The 13676-nt window shown below is 44.4% G+C and overlaps 1 protein-coding gene and 2 non-coding genes across 3 annotated transcripts; 1 reads left to right on the forward strand and 2 right to left on the reverse strand.

Moving 5' to 3' along the window:
• The first annotated feature begins 1550 nt into the window (after positions 1–1550).
• CPOX (coproporphyrinogen oxidase) lies at positions 1551–9997 on the forward strand. Its single transcript, XM_064721384.1, has 7 exons — positions 1551–1966; positions 2058–2201; positions 2905–3015; positions 3413–3554; positions 5629–5847; positions 7536–7640; positions 9470–9997. The coding sequence occupies exons 1-7, from the start codon at positions 1561–1563 to the stop codon at positions 9555–9557; spliced, it is 1215 nt and encodes a 404-aa protein (XP_064577454.1). The 5' UTR covers positions 1551–1560; the 3' UTR covers positions 9558–9997.
• Positions 9998–10411: 414 nt separating this feature from the next.
• TRNAD-GUC (transfer RNA aspartic acid (anticodon GUC)) lies at positions 10412–10483 on the reverse strand. Its single transcript has one exon. It is a non-coding gene; the product is annotated as a tRNA-Asp (tRNA).
• Positions 10484–10764: 281 nt separating this feature from the next.
• On the reverse strand, positions 10765–10838 carry TRNAI-AAU (transfer RNA isoleucine (anticodon AAU)). Its single transcript has one exon. It is a non-coding gene; the product is annotated as a tRNA-Ile (tRNA).
• Between the last annotated feature and the right edge of the window lie 2838 nt (positions 10839–13676).

Here is a 13676-nt window from a genome sequence, read left to right on the forward strand (position 1 = left end):
CCTCATGCACTTTCTCCTGCATGAGGTGGCCTGTAGCAAACACCCACAACAGTGTTACCTCTATTAGTCTGCCCTTTTTTCCTTACCCATGAGATCTTGATTTGCTTGTTGTCCACCAAAGGCAGAGATCTATACGCTCCAAGTGCTCTCTCACAGAGAGGAAACTCCACCACCGCACCTTTCTGTCTGTCTCTCCTAAACAGTGCGTAGGTCTTCATGACAACACTGCAGTAATGCAAGCTATCCCATGTCTCTGTAATTGCAGTGAGATCAAAACCCTTTCACTACACGTGTGTCTAGTTCCTCCACTGTATTAGGAAACAACACGTGCTTCAACTTTCGAAAGAACAAAGGATAAGCATGTGCCCTCTAAGATCCATGGGAAAGAATCCTATGGCACAAAACTGGTGGTCCCAACAAACTATTCAGATCTAAAAGCTCATTACTATGAGTAGAAAATCAGAAATGTCATACACAAAGAGCAATTCTGTTGCATGGTTCACAAGACAGCTCAGTAAAATACAACTTTACTCCTATTCCAGCAATGCCCAGCTGGCCCTGCACAAGCCATTACTCACAAAATTACTCTGCAGCCCCACGTAGTTGCACCAACAATATCAGGTTATTTGTAAGCAGTATGAAGAGATGTTTTACAGGTACAAGGACAGCACAGCGCTCTCTCCCAAAGCTGCACCAGGCAAGGTGTGGCACCTGAGTGCTGCATCCATTGATGCCTCTCCCTGTCACAGCACCCTCACACAATGGTCAGCCCAGATCCAGACAGGAAGGTTATGGGATGCTTGCACTCTTTCACAGCAGTCAATGTGGATGGGCTTTCTTGCACACATGTATGAGCCAGCTGTGTGCCGATGGCATTTTGGCCTGTTTCAGAAATAGCATGACCAGCAGGACTAGGGAAGTGATTCTGTGCTCAGCACTGGTGAGGCCACATCTCAAACACTGTGTCCAGTTCAGGGCTCCTCAGTTCAGGAAGGCCACTGAGGTGCTGGAGCAGGTCCAAGGAAGAACAATGAAGCTGGTGAAGGGTCTGGAGGACAAGTCTTATGAGGAGCAGCTGAGGAAGCAGTTGTTCAGCCTGAAGAAAAGGAGGCTCAGGGATAATCTTATCATTCTCTACAGCTACCTAATAAGAGGTTTTAGCCAGGTGGCAATCACTCTCTTCCAGGCAACCAGCGACAGGACGAGAGGACATAGCGTTAAGCTGTGCCAAGGAAGGTTTAGGTTAACATTAGGAAGAATTTCTTCACAGAAAGGGTAATTAGACATTGAATTGGAACGCCCAGGGAGGAGGTAGAGTCACTGTCCCTGGAGGTGTTTAAAGAAAGACTGGACGTGCCAGTTAGTGCCCTGTGGTTTAGCTGACAATGGGGTGATAGACGACAGACCGGAGTATATGATCTCAGAGGGACTTTACCCAACCGTTTCTGTGGGCAGACACAAATTCATACCCAGCCCGACCCCCGCTCCACTCCGCTCCGCCCCGCCCCGCCCCGCCCCGCCCCGCCCCGCCCCGCCGGCACTGCGGCGCCGGTGCCGGTCATGGCGGCGGCGGCAGCGCGCTTGTTCCGTGGGGCCGTCTGTGGCCCGCCGGCCCTCGCCTTTACCCGGGCACTGGGCTCCGCGCCGCCGGGGCCGGTGAGCCGGGGGGCGCGGCGGGCCGCGCTGGCGGCCGCAGGGACGCTGGGCGGGCTGTGGCTGGCGCTGGGGCTGTGGCGGCGGCAAGCCGCGTTGGCGGCAGCCCGGGAGGACGAGGAGGAGAAGGAACTGCGGCAGCGGTTCATGGCGCCGCCGGTGAGCGGGCTTCGGGAGCTGCGGCGGCGGCGGCGGGAGCTGCGGAGCCGCATGGAGGTGCTCATCATGGAGACACAGGCGGAGATGTGTCGCGCCCTGGCCGACCTGGACCCCGGCGCCTCCTTCGCCGTTGACAGCTGGGAAAGGAAGGAAGGTACGGGGGAGGCGCGGGGGAGACCACGGATACCGGCACCGGGGGTTTGGTCACCCCTCGGTGACCCTGACCTGGAGTCTGGCGTTGGCAGGCGGAGGCGGCATCAGCTGCGTGCTGCAGGATGGCGAGGTCTTCGAGAAGGCGGGTGTGAACGTGTCCGTCGTGTCCGGGTTCCTGTCCGAGGAAGCAGCGCGGCAGATGCGAAGCAGAGGGAAGTCTCTGAAGGCCAAGGACGGTAAGGCGTCTATCGCGCAGTTGGGATGGGGAACCTGGACGTGTTGACCTGAGTATTCCCGTTCAGGTACTCTGAAAGCAGCCTGGCCTTTGAGCAGAACATGAGGAAGGCAAGACTGATGAAAGTTCAAAGGTTTTCATTTGTATCATAGTGATTTCTAATCAGTAAGCTTGACAGGTGGACTTTCATGTCCCTAGAAAGCCAGGTATGGGAGTGCTTGTCTCTCTGTCTTGCTGCAATGAGGAATGTATTGTAGGCACAGGTGGCCTCTCAATAATGAGGCTCTAGTGCAACAGTGAAACAGTGCAGGAATTATGTACCAAAAAGGTGGAGGGAGAAAACCAACAACACCTGAAGGCTAAAGGGGACTCAACACACCTTTGTGTAACAAAGGGTAATTGTGAGGACTGGGGGTGGTAGAAAGCCTTAGCAGTGCCTTATGTTTTAAGTGGTCTTCATCTGGTGGGTTCTCCCAAGTATTGTCACGTTTTAGAAAATACCAAAGAAATCGCTGAGTTAGGTGCACAGAAGTGTATGGATAAGAAGTAACTTGCCCACTGATTAATAATGATGGGTGACCCAACGTGAGACACTTTCCTGTTGTGGCTTGGAGACTAAGGGAAAATAGTGATATTCCTTAAATGATAACAAATGAAGTTTATTGAAAAACTGACGAGCTTTTCCTGTGCATCCTTTTATCCAGGGAAGCTGCCTTTTTGCGCCATGGGTGTGAGCTCTGTTATCCATCCAAAGAATCCTCATGTTCCAACCATGCACTTCAACTACAGATACTTTGAAATTGAAGAAGCAGATGGTAAGGATTATAGTCCAATGAAGACTGTATGAAATGTCTGACTCTGCCCCAAGGAAGTGTGAATGCATGGCAGGGTAAGAGATCAAGAACCAGTGCGAGTTTGCTCCCAGGTATGTCAAGAGTCACCAGCTCATCTTGTGAAACTGCTGTCCTGTAGTCAGGGTCAGTAGTCCAAAATGGTTTTCACTACACTGAAGTTTGTGTCATCTTTTCCTGAAGTCACTGATCATTGCACTACCTTGTAGTCAAATTTTTAACTATTGAAGTCTAGGGACACCGCTGAAGAATGATGTTGTTTTGTATTGTAAAAGTAGATGCTAGTTTTTGGTGAACCGCTAGCAACAAGTTGCTGTTCAGAAGTTTAAAAGAAAAATGTTGCTGCTTGCCTCTGCTATAGGAACTAAACAGTGGTGGTTTGGTGGTGGGACTGACCTCACTCCAACTTACCTGAATGAAGAGGATGCTGTTCATTTTCACAAGACTCTGAAAGAAGCCTGTGACAAGCATGATCTAAGGCTGTATCCCAAGTACAAGAAATGGTACGTGGACAAAGGTGGGCTTGGGGGTAGCAGAAAGCAGCACTGGGTATTGGTAGTTAAGTGTATGCTAGGAACTGTAGGTTCTGATGCCTTTTGAAAAGTATCAGAAAGCCCTAATGAAAATCAGAAGTGTACTGGGACAAAATGTTGTCTAAAGAAATACCTTATTTACAGAATCCTGGATTTTTCAAGTCTGAGGGCTGACAATGGGATCGTAAGTCTATAGCCCAAAGAAAAACTAAGCTGATAAAATTCCATTTAGCCTCTGGTGTTAAACTAGGATAAGACTTCTGCCCCATGAACTTGCACAAACTCTCTTTACAGTGAACTCGTGGTAAATGTGCATGATTTAGTGTGAGCTCTTGGGCCATCACAGCAGTTTTGAAAATCTCATTTTTGTTTTTCTGCCTTCAGTCTTGGCCTTCATAGCCAGGTAATTTCCAGGTGTTTCCAGAAGCTTCAAATTATGAAGCTTCTACATTAATACAGTAATTTCCAGGTATTTCCAGAAGCTTCATAATTTGATGAAGATGTATTTTTTTCTCTGGTGACATTCACTGAGAGTTCAACAGCACATTTTCTAAGATGCAAATTTTTAATGTTCTTCTTGAGCTGAGAGATACAAGTGATGGGATCTTCCACTACTAAGTGGGAACTTGCTGTTCTGTGTCTGATAATCCTATCTGCCGCAAGCTGTGTATGCAGGAAGGTGGGGGTACCCTTTTGTAAGCTACTAGGTCTTGTCTGAGGATAGGAGATTAAGTGGGTGTTGTAGTTTGGGTGGCAACCACTTAGTAGAGATACATATTGTAGAGCCTTGAGATTACAGTCTTGCTGTCGGAGGATTTTTTGCATGGTAGTTTAGAGAATGTACCTTAATGGTCTGGTTCTTTGCTGCTTAAGTAGGTTTGCAATGCCAGCTGCAGGGGGTCAGAGACGTTTTCCCGCTTTGCTAAAGAAAAACATTGTTACACTTACCACATTGTCTACCTGATCTAGATTTAAGATTTTTGTCAGGCTTATTCTCTTTTATGTTTCTGAAAAACTCGGTGTTTTTCCCTAACTCTTCCTGCTATCATAAAATAGAAAACACTGATTATCCCAGTGAATAAAAAAATAGAGTAGGTTATCTGTTACATCTCTATGTCTTTCTTGTTATGGCCATGCCATATATAATGCTGGAGAACGATTGTGGATATATGGAAAACTGTTCCTGTATGGAAAACTAGTCCTAATGGAAGGCCAGGTTTTCTTGATGTTGATGATTCCTGCTTCATACTTTGTTTTGCTTTCTCCTCCATGTGAAGACTTGCATGCCCAAGCAAGGAATTATAAAAAAGATGAAGTTAAGTCATTCAAGTTACAGTAATTTCACAACTAAATACTCCCTGTAAATACAAAAGAGTTTAATTGCTTTTAGGATAAGCTTCCTTACTCATTTATAAACTTAAACACGAGTCATGAAAAGCCACTGCTATGATGATTCAGTCTTTCAAGTTTTAACTATTAAAAAGCCTTTTTCCAAGGAAGGGTGCCATGACACTTGCTTTCTTATCTGGTCTTGGAGCCTTAGGTTACTTTTGTTTTGATGAAGAAAATTCTTTTACTTGGATGCCAAAGAGAATAAATTCTCTTCCAAGTCCGAGTTCATATGAAAGCTGTCCAGATAATGTGAGAACTACATATAATGCTGGGAATGGAAGCTATCAAGAGCCCTCAGTTTTGAAATTTTTGAAATCAGATGTCTCTGTTCAGAGTTGGTTGAGGATATGGATTGAATTAACCCACATGGACGCATCTGCCAGGGTGTTCAGTGACTTTGTGGTGATGTGTAGCTTTACAGAGACCATTTAATCAGAGCTTTTACTGCAAGTGACACAGGAGTGCTTTCCAGGTGATGCTGCACTGTTCTGCCTCTGGGCATCAGGGAAACAGTGGGGCATCCAGCCCTGCAGAAACTGACTTATGGGCAGTATCTCACTGGTTCTGTCCTGCAGCATGCAGCTCTTTGGAGTACTGTTCATGTCTTTGAATACTCTGGACCATATTAGTAATCATCTGACGCTGCTTCTAGGTGTGACGACTACTTCTATATCAAGCACCGTGGTGAGCGTAGAGGGATTGGAGGCATATTCTTTGATGATGTGGACTCTCCCTCCAAGGAGGAAGTATTCCAGTTTGTAAAGAGTTGTGCCAAAGCTGTTGTGCCTTGTTACATTCCCATTGTGAAAAAGCACTGCCATGACTCCTTCACACCAGAGGAAAAGCTATGGCAACAGCTTCGGAGAGGACGGTGAGTACTGGAGGAACAAAAGTATACACAGGAGGTGGACTGGGCTGGCAAGAAAAAAGTATGAGCTAGTTCTTCACGGTTACAGGTTGTGTGGGCCAAAAAAACTCACCAAGAATTTAAGCATTTTTGTGCATAGAACTAATTCTGAAATCCAGTGCTAGATTGCTAAACAGGGTGCAAAGAAGGCATTTCCCACTCTCCTATGTTGCAACACAAGCAACCCAAACAAAGCACCACCATTTCTTTTCAACTCCTTCAAAAAGCAAGAGAAGCTTCTGCTGTGTAACAGGCCAAGGGATGTGGGTGTGCTTCATGTCCTGAATCCTGCCCTCTCCTGCAGCCCAGAGGTAGTGTATATAGGGCTGCTCTGTCACATGAGGAGCTAAGGGTAAAAGAATGGTGGCTTCCTATTAAGTAATGCAGGAAAACCCCAGAAAGTCAGGAATAACTGTACTTGAGTTCTTTCAGCTCTTTACATACATCTGATCCATCTGATCTTGGCATTGAAATTCCTGTAAAGGAATTGAGGATACCTGTAAAAGAATACAGAGAGTTGGATTTTTTTATTCTGGCACGGTCCAAGGTTACTGTAAAATACTTAGGAGGATGCCTAATGTCACCAACTGTTAATGCTGCAAAAGCTTAAGTACATTGGTCAATACAGTTGTACTCTGTTCTCCATGTCCTGTGGCTGTTTGAGTGTATGGAGAATTGAAACTATGCTTTGTGCTTAACTAGAGTCTTTAGTTTCTGCCTGTTCTGCAGAGAAATGTGAGACTGGCATGGAAAGAGTGTAAGCATTCAAGTTCAGATCACTGGCCTGCAGCTGTTGGTCACTTAAGCAAGCATCCTTAATTTGGTGGGACTGTTCTTGAGCTTTCAGGATCCAGCCTGTGGATGGGATTTAGCAAACCTGCAAAGTTTAAAAGGTGGAATAGCTTTTCTAAGTTGCAGCAGGACCAGCTCTTGAGGTGTGTCTATTTCCCTGGGTCTGTTTGCAGGTTATGGGGCTATGTAAAGCTTTCCATTTCTGCACATGGATAAGAGCTTTTCCCTTCCTGTATCTTTAAGTACAAACACCCTGTACTGGCTCTCGAGATAATCCTTGATGAATTGTCACAGCTCTGTTCCTATGCTGGGAGCAGAAAATGGTCTATTCCATTGCCTAAAACTCCCAGCCAGCACTCTGAAGCTATCTGACTTTTGCTGTTTCTAGATCTTCCCAGGAACCAGGAAACACTGTTCTGGCCTTGCTGCTTATGTGTCCTTCAGCATGGAGGAATGCACAGTAGAATTTTTTCTCTGGTTATTTTCAGTACCTTTAAGGCCTCTCTTTATTACATCTCTGCAAAGAGAAGAACCAAGGTAAATGTAGTGTCAAGCTTGCCAGCAGGGCTGAGGCCTGGGAGGAGTACAGTACAGCACAGGAGCCTGCAGACTGCTCTCCTTAGAACAGTTGGTCTGCTCTAGTTCTTACCTGAGGTCACTTCTCCCTGTGCTCTGTGGAGTGGCAAGGTCACACCTGCATTCTTATGCAGAGGATGCTGCAGAACAGTTGACAGAACAGTTGATGCCAACTCAGCAGAAAAACAGGCTGGTTTTGTTTGACGTCTGCCATTTGAAGAAAGCACAACCAACTTCTGCTAATAAACTAGGGATTTTTCTGTTGCATCTCTTCATTCCTGTAGGTATGTAGAGTTCAACTTGGTGTATGACAGAGGTACAAAGTTTGGCCTTCTGACACCAGGATCAAGAATCGAAAGCATTCTTATGTCTCTGCCACTGACTGCAAGGTAAGGGTGTGGTTATGTGGAGTTGCAGCAGACACTGTTCTTAGTAAAATACTTCATAGGATTAAATCCAAGGTCTCTTCTGGTCTCTAGTCTCTTAACAGTGAGGAGTTCATGCCTGATACAATAACTGGACAAGTACAGTTCTCTGTTCTGCATATGCAGCTGATTCTCCGTTGTACTCGCCTAGTTTCCAGTAGTATGTGGCATAGAGATTTTCTGGCAAAAAAAAAAAATCGTTTTTTTGCTTAGTTCCTCTTGATAGATTTATTATTCTCGCTCCATGGATTTTTGCTTAGTAGCCCTTAGAAACCATGAGAGCCTCTGGCAGTCCTGCCAAATGTGGGGCAGGGAACTGCACAGTTTAACTAACTGTGTGTTGTATGAGAAAGTACCTCTTTGTTTTCTACTTGAACCTGATGACTTCATCTGACTTCTCACTGAGTAACATGATTTTCTTCCTGTCCATTTTCTCCATAACAGTTTTTATTTTACAAGGCTTCTGGGGTTTTTTCATTGATTGTTTTCCAGGCTGACAGTTTGTTTTCCTGCTCTTTTTATTTTTTTGTACAGTTGATGTTTCATACTTTTGCCACTTCTGCTAGGCTTAAATTTTCTGTGCCCTTTCTGAACCAGGGATAAGGAACAGACAATGTAAGCCACATATCTGGATACAAGATGCAGGTGTGCTCCTGACTTATAGTGGCATAGCAATATTTTAATTCATTATTCTTTCCACAGTCCTAATATTATGTTTATTGGTTTTGACTGCTGTTCAGCATTGAGGTGGCTTTTTTTATAGAGCTGTTACAATGCCAAAGTGTTTTCTGGGCAATAAAATTTAACTCAATCTGTGTGTAACCATTTTCTGTGTCCATCCCATCAATCAACAGTAAATTCACCTGCCACTTTATTACTCAGTTGCTTGGCTAAATACTGTTTTTAACAGTGCTTTTAGGTTTTAACCCATCTTGCTTATGCTTGTCACACCAGCAAATTTGGCCATTTACTATTTATTCCCGTTGCTTTTGGGAATCCTGTCATGAATTCCATAAAACTCACTAGTGAACCTCCCTCTGCTAGGGAGTGAAGGCAGTGGTGTTCTTACCATGTATCTTTATCCCACTGACAACACCTGATGTGTCCCTAACCTGGTGGTGTAGCATGTTCTATGTTTTGACATAATTACGGTGATTGTCTGGGTTTGCTCTTTTTCATCAATGTAACTAGCTCACTTCACAGCATGAAGGGGTCATTCCTTGGGGGGCAAAATGGAAGGAGAATGTACCCATCTCTCTGTGACTGCTGACAATTTCTCTGTCGTGTCTCTTTCAATTGCTTTTTCAATGAAAAAAGGAATCTTTCACCACTTTTGTTCTTAAAACCAAAATTCAACAAAGACTCATAGAGCTTCCAGTTGAGATTCTGGAAAAAGGTCGTGTCACTGTCAGAATTCTGTGGGTTCCTGTTTTTGTTCCTCTTCCTTGTTACACTAGTGTGTCACAGGAGACTGTTACAAGATTTTTGCAAATAGACATGCATGCCTTATGGGACATAGGGGTACTGCTCTTTCCTTTTTCCTTGTCCTTCCAGATTTTTCAAAAGTTGGTAAAGAGATGAAGCTAACATTTCTCCCATCTGCCCTGGTGACATTATTATTTGTTTTTACTGAACTTGTGATTTGTAACCATATCTGTCATCTCAGCCAAGAGTATCAACTGTGTATGTAGCTTTGCATCCTTAGAAAAGACAACTCCAGTCCAAACACCGCCTGGTGCAGGAGAAGTGGCTGCCAGCTGGGCCATTTGAGTGAGTTTCCCTTCTCCTTGCAGGTGGGAATACATGCACAACCCACCAGAGAGCTCGAAAGAAGCAGAAATGCTGGAGGTTCTGCGAAATCCCAAAGACTGGGTGCACTGACACGGATCATAAACAGGATTGATTGCTTCCACTGAGCCATTCTGAGAGAACAGGAATGCCTGCAAACCAGCCCATTCAGACTGCTGTTTCATGGTGTTTCAGTGCGTCTATTTATACTCTTACCTCGTGCCTTAATTATGCTGTAGACTTGTTAAAACTTGCAAGTGTGTGAACTCATTCTTTTAGATTGATGGGCTAACAGTGTTATCCCTAGCTGCTGTTGCCTTGTGAAGGACTGGTGAACACCTCACATGGCTACTCTGCATGCTTTAGATGACTGCAAAATGGCAAACTACTGTGGTGTCTTGAGGGAAATGAAAGGATTATGTGTGCCTAAATAGCACTGCTTGCCTTTATAAAATGTTGGTATGCTTAAAAACATTTTTTTAAAGAATAAAGGGAATATTTGGTATTATATTAAACCTTAAACTGTGCTTTCAGGAAGCTGTGTTTTTTGATGATATCTTGTTGATTGTAGAGGGGGGAAATGGTTTAAGATGTGTTGCAGCAGTATAACTTGGCTGATGTGAGTTGAGGTCTCAGTGTTACCTCATGAGAAGGGAAGGACGGCTGTCCGTTTGAGAAAATCAGCACTGAGCATCTGTGCAGAGGATCACACAGCAGAACGATGCTGCTCGAGCCAGTTCCATTGCCAGGGAGGTTGAAGGTGGATCAAGATGCTGTTGGATGTTGCCCTAAGGCAACCACCTCTGCCTCCGCGCTCCTCCTAGCTTTGGGCTGATTGGCTTGTCTCCCAGCTCGAACTTCGCTGAGGAGCCGGAAGGGGAAAAAAGCAAGTGGGGAACGGGTTTTCTTTCCGCCCGATCGAGGAAAAAAAAAAAAAGGGGACCTTTCTCCCCGTCGGGGAATCGAACCCCGGTCTCCCGCGTGACAGGCGGGGATACTAACCACTATACTAACGAGGAGTTGGATACTAAGGTGCTGCCTCACCGTCACCAGGCGGTAACACCTCACTTGCCACGAGCTTTTGCTGTACGGGTGGTGCCTGGCTTGGCCCCAGGGGCAGGGTGGGGAGAGGCGGCGGCCCTCCCGGCACTCATTGTCCCCCCATGATCGCCCAAGTCCAGCTTCCTCTTGGGAGGTACCGCGTTCCTCTCCGTGTTACCCCTCCGCCCCTAAAACAAAATAAAGTGATCCTCTGCTAAGTCAGATATCTCCTTATGTCCAAGGGGTAAAAAGAGAAAATTGGCCCGTACGGGGATCGAACCCGCGACCTTGGCGTTATTAGCACCACGCTCTAACCAACTGAGCTAACCGGCCAGTTCCGCTGTAGTGCTTTGAGGAAGAATACCTGAGGCGCGCCCAGACGTGCCGTGGTCGCAGCCACTGCCGAGCGCCGCTCTACAGCGATAGCTCTTCGTAGACACTGCCTCGGCCAGTTGCTTCATGAAGCCATGGTAGAGCAGCAAGGGCACCAACCGGGGTGACGAGCATTCCTAAAAAATTGAGACTTTCACACCTTTCGTTTTTCTCTGCCTGCTCCCTCCTCCGGTGCGCGGGGGGCAATTGCGGACGGCACGGAGCGGCTCGGCTGCACCCCGCACACAGACGCGCACCTCCCGGCGGAGCAGCAGCACCACCGCAACGAACCGCCACGCTTTGTAGGGGCCATTGCCGACCCTTCCCTCTCTCCCTCTTTTTGGCCACGCCGCGGACGGGGATGCGATGGAAAGAGTGATGCGTCCATTCTCCCTGTGAAGGGTCACTTGTGAAATCAAGGCATTGATTAGAAAAATGCCGAAAATATTTCAGAATTAAATACCTCTGAGTCAGTGAAAAAGCTGTAGAGGAAGAGCTCATAATTAAATTCCCACCGCTTCCCTTCACAAACCGTATGAGTGCTAAATTGAGCTCTTCTCCTTTGTTTCATTTGCTGCTAACACGACCTATCATTAAATACATCAATAAAAAACATACTAGGAAGCCAAATATAAGGTAATATCTACATAGAGAAGCATATATAAAGGTATCATGATGTGAAAAACGCCAATCACTTGTTTTTAAATTTTTAAAAGTTTAATAGTAATAAAATGGTTAAAAAGAATAGTAACACAATTAGAGTAATAACAATTAGGACAAATTGAATTAGGACAATATGAGACAATAAAAACAAAGAGTTCAAAGAGTTACAGACGTCCGGGTACCTTTTTCTGGGCATCATGAGCCTGAAAAAGGACACCCGTTAACAAAGGATTAACCCTTAAGAATAATAGCCCGTTGCATATTCATACACTTCATACATGATGCATAAATTCCATTCAAACACAGGATTCCGTCTAGTCAGTGTCAGCTTCTTCCTTCTAATCCTAACAGCGCCTTTGAGGTGGGAAGAAGTTCGTTTCTTCTGATAAGAAGGCAATAAATTCCCTTTCTCTGAAAGATTTAGGTGTCCTGTGGCTGCTATCTCGCTGCAAGCCCTTTCTGTTAAACAAAGCATCTTACATTGCATAGTTTCTATTTTAACAATTTTTATAACCTAAAACTATATTTAACACAGTACTTAAGAGAATTAATAAAGCATTTCTTTCTAACACAACACATATAATATTCATTTTAATATTTGTGAAAAGCCAATTATAAAATACATGCATTGTGAAAAGCCAATCATAAAATACGTGCATTTTTCACAATGACAATACAAGAGCTTCCTCAAATCCTGGGCAATATTTAACAGAGATGTTAGAAAAAGACCCCAAAGCAGCGACTAAAACAGTGACCAATAAATCGTGTGAGGAGATGGTCACAGATCATGTGTAAGAAAATATGGAGTGAGGAAGGAAAAAGACAGGAGACACCCGATTGACAAAAGGGCAGAAAACGTCAGATATACATGAAGAAGAAAGAAGCAGAAAGCCCCACAAAAAGGGGGCTTTTTAGAATAAAGACTTTTAAATTGAAAAGGCATCATTTACTGGGCCTTAAAAAATAAGTGGGCAGTCAGAAAAAATTATTTGATTAGCTGTAGAACTGGAAGAATCTGCAAAAAGTCACATACCTAAAAACACAACCCTGACATGGTCTAAATTCAACAGGTGCTGTTTTTCTTTCCTTAAGCAGCAGCATTCAATCACTAATACTGTGGGACTCCAAGACTGTAGGTTTTACTCCATCAGAAACCATAGTCCTCAGAAATTGATCAAAAAATTTTAGGGAACAGCACTGAAGCAGTAGAATCACTCCAGAGGCAAGATGAAGACTGCCTGTTGTGGGCAGAATATGGATTTTAAACTGTGTCTCAAGCTTTCTCAAAAATTGATTTTGTTAGAATTTCAAGCTCAAGAAGCATCATGACAAAGACAACAGTCAGAGAAGAGAGAAGCTGTACGGTTTCTGCTGCTGTGAGTAGACATCATCTCACTGTAAAATAATTTCAGAGCCACTGGGACAAGGCCTTTTCCTGAGCAGATTGCTCAGTAAAGAAAGAACAACTGTGAATTTGTGTGCCAGGAGCCAGAAGATACAATACAACTGCAATGAAATGTGGTGTCTTTCTGCAAGAGAAGGGATTGCAGCCCTAACTCATATTATTACCAACACTGATCCTTTTCTCTTAGGTTATCCCTAACTTATTGACCACTCATTCCTTTAAAATACCATTTTCTAAGAAAATTATTATATAAGTATTTCAGTATTTAAAAAATGCAAGACGCACAGTTTGTTTTGCTCCTATCGTGTCATTAGAGTTCAAAATACATTTCCAAATACATTTCCCAGTCTTTCAGGATAAGAAGAATGCCTAGGGAGAGGTTTACATTATTTTTTCTTCCAAGAGTAAGAAATAAGTAATTGTCTTGTCAACAGTTGAATCCTGAATGTGCAGGTGAAAGATGGCGAATCTTTGATGACAGATGTTTGTCAAAATGCAATACTTAGAACTACATGTTTGAAACACCTGTTTCCTTTTCCCTTCCCCAAGGAGTCAGATTTAATAAATTTAATACTTTCAACAACTATTCCAGGAAAACCACTTAAGACGAACTAGTCCAGGAATGAGGAAGTAAAAGATGACATTTACTTTCCCCCTCTTAATTACAGTACATTGCAAGTAAGTGATCATGTTCATAAAACTCATTTTTGAACTTCAGTTTAGCCAAGAAG

Source organism: Zonotrichia leucophrys, chromosome 1, assembly GCF_028769735.1.
Source record: "Zonotrichia leucophrys gambelii isolate GWCS_2022_RI chromosome 1, RI_Zleu_2.0, whole genome shotgun sequence".
Taxonomy (NCBI): Eukaryota; Metazoa; Chordata; class Aves; order Passeriformes; family Passerellidae; genus Zonotrichia; species Zonotrichia leucophrys.

Coding starts and splice junctions, on each gene's coding strand:
- CPOX (XM_064721384.1), top strand. CDS start 1,561: ATGGCGGCGGCGGCAGCGCGCTTGTTCCGTGGGGCCGTCTGTGGCCCG. Junction 1,967..2,057: donor CAGCTGGGAAAGGAAGGAAG/GTACGGGGGAGG, acceptor TGGCGTTGGCAG/GCGGAGGCGGCATCAGCTGC. Junction 3,555..5,628: donor TATCCCAAGTACAAGAAATG/GTACGTGGACAA, acceptor CGCTGCTTCTAG/GTGTGACGACTACTTCTATA.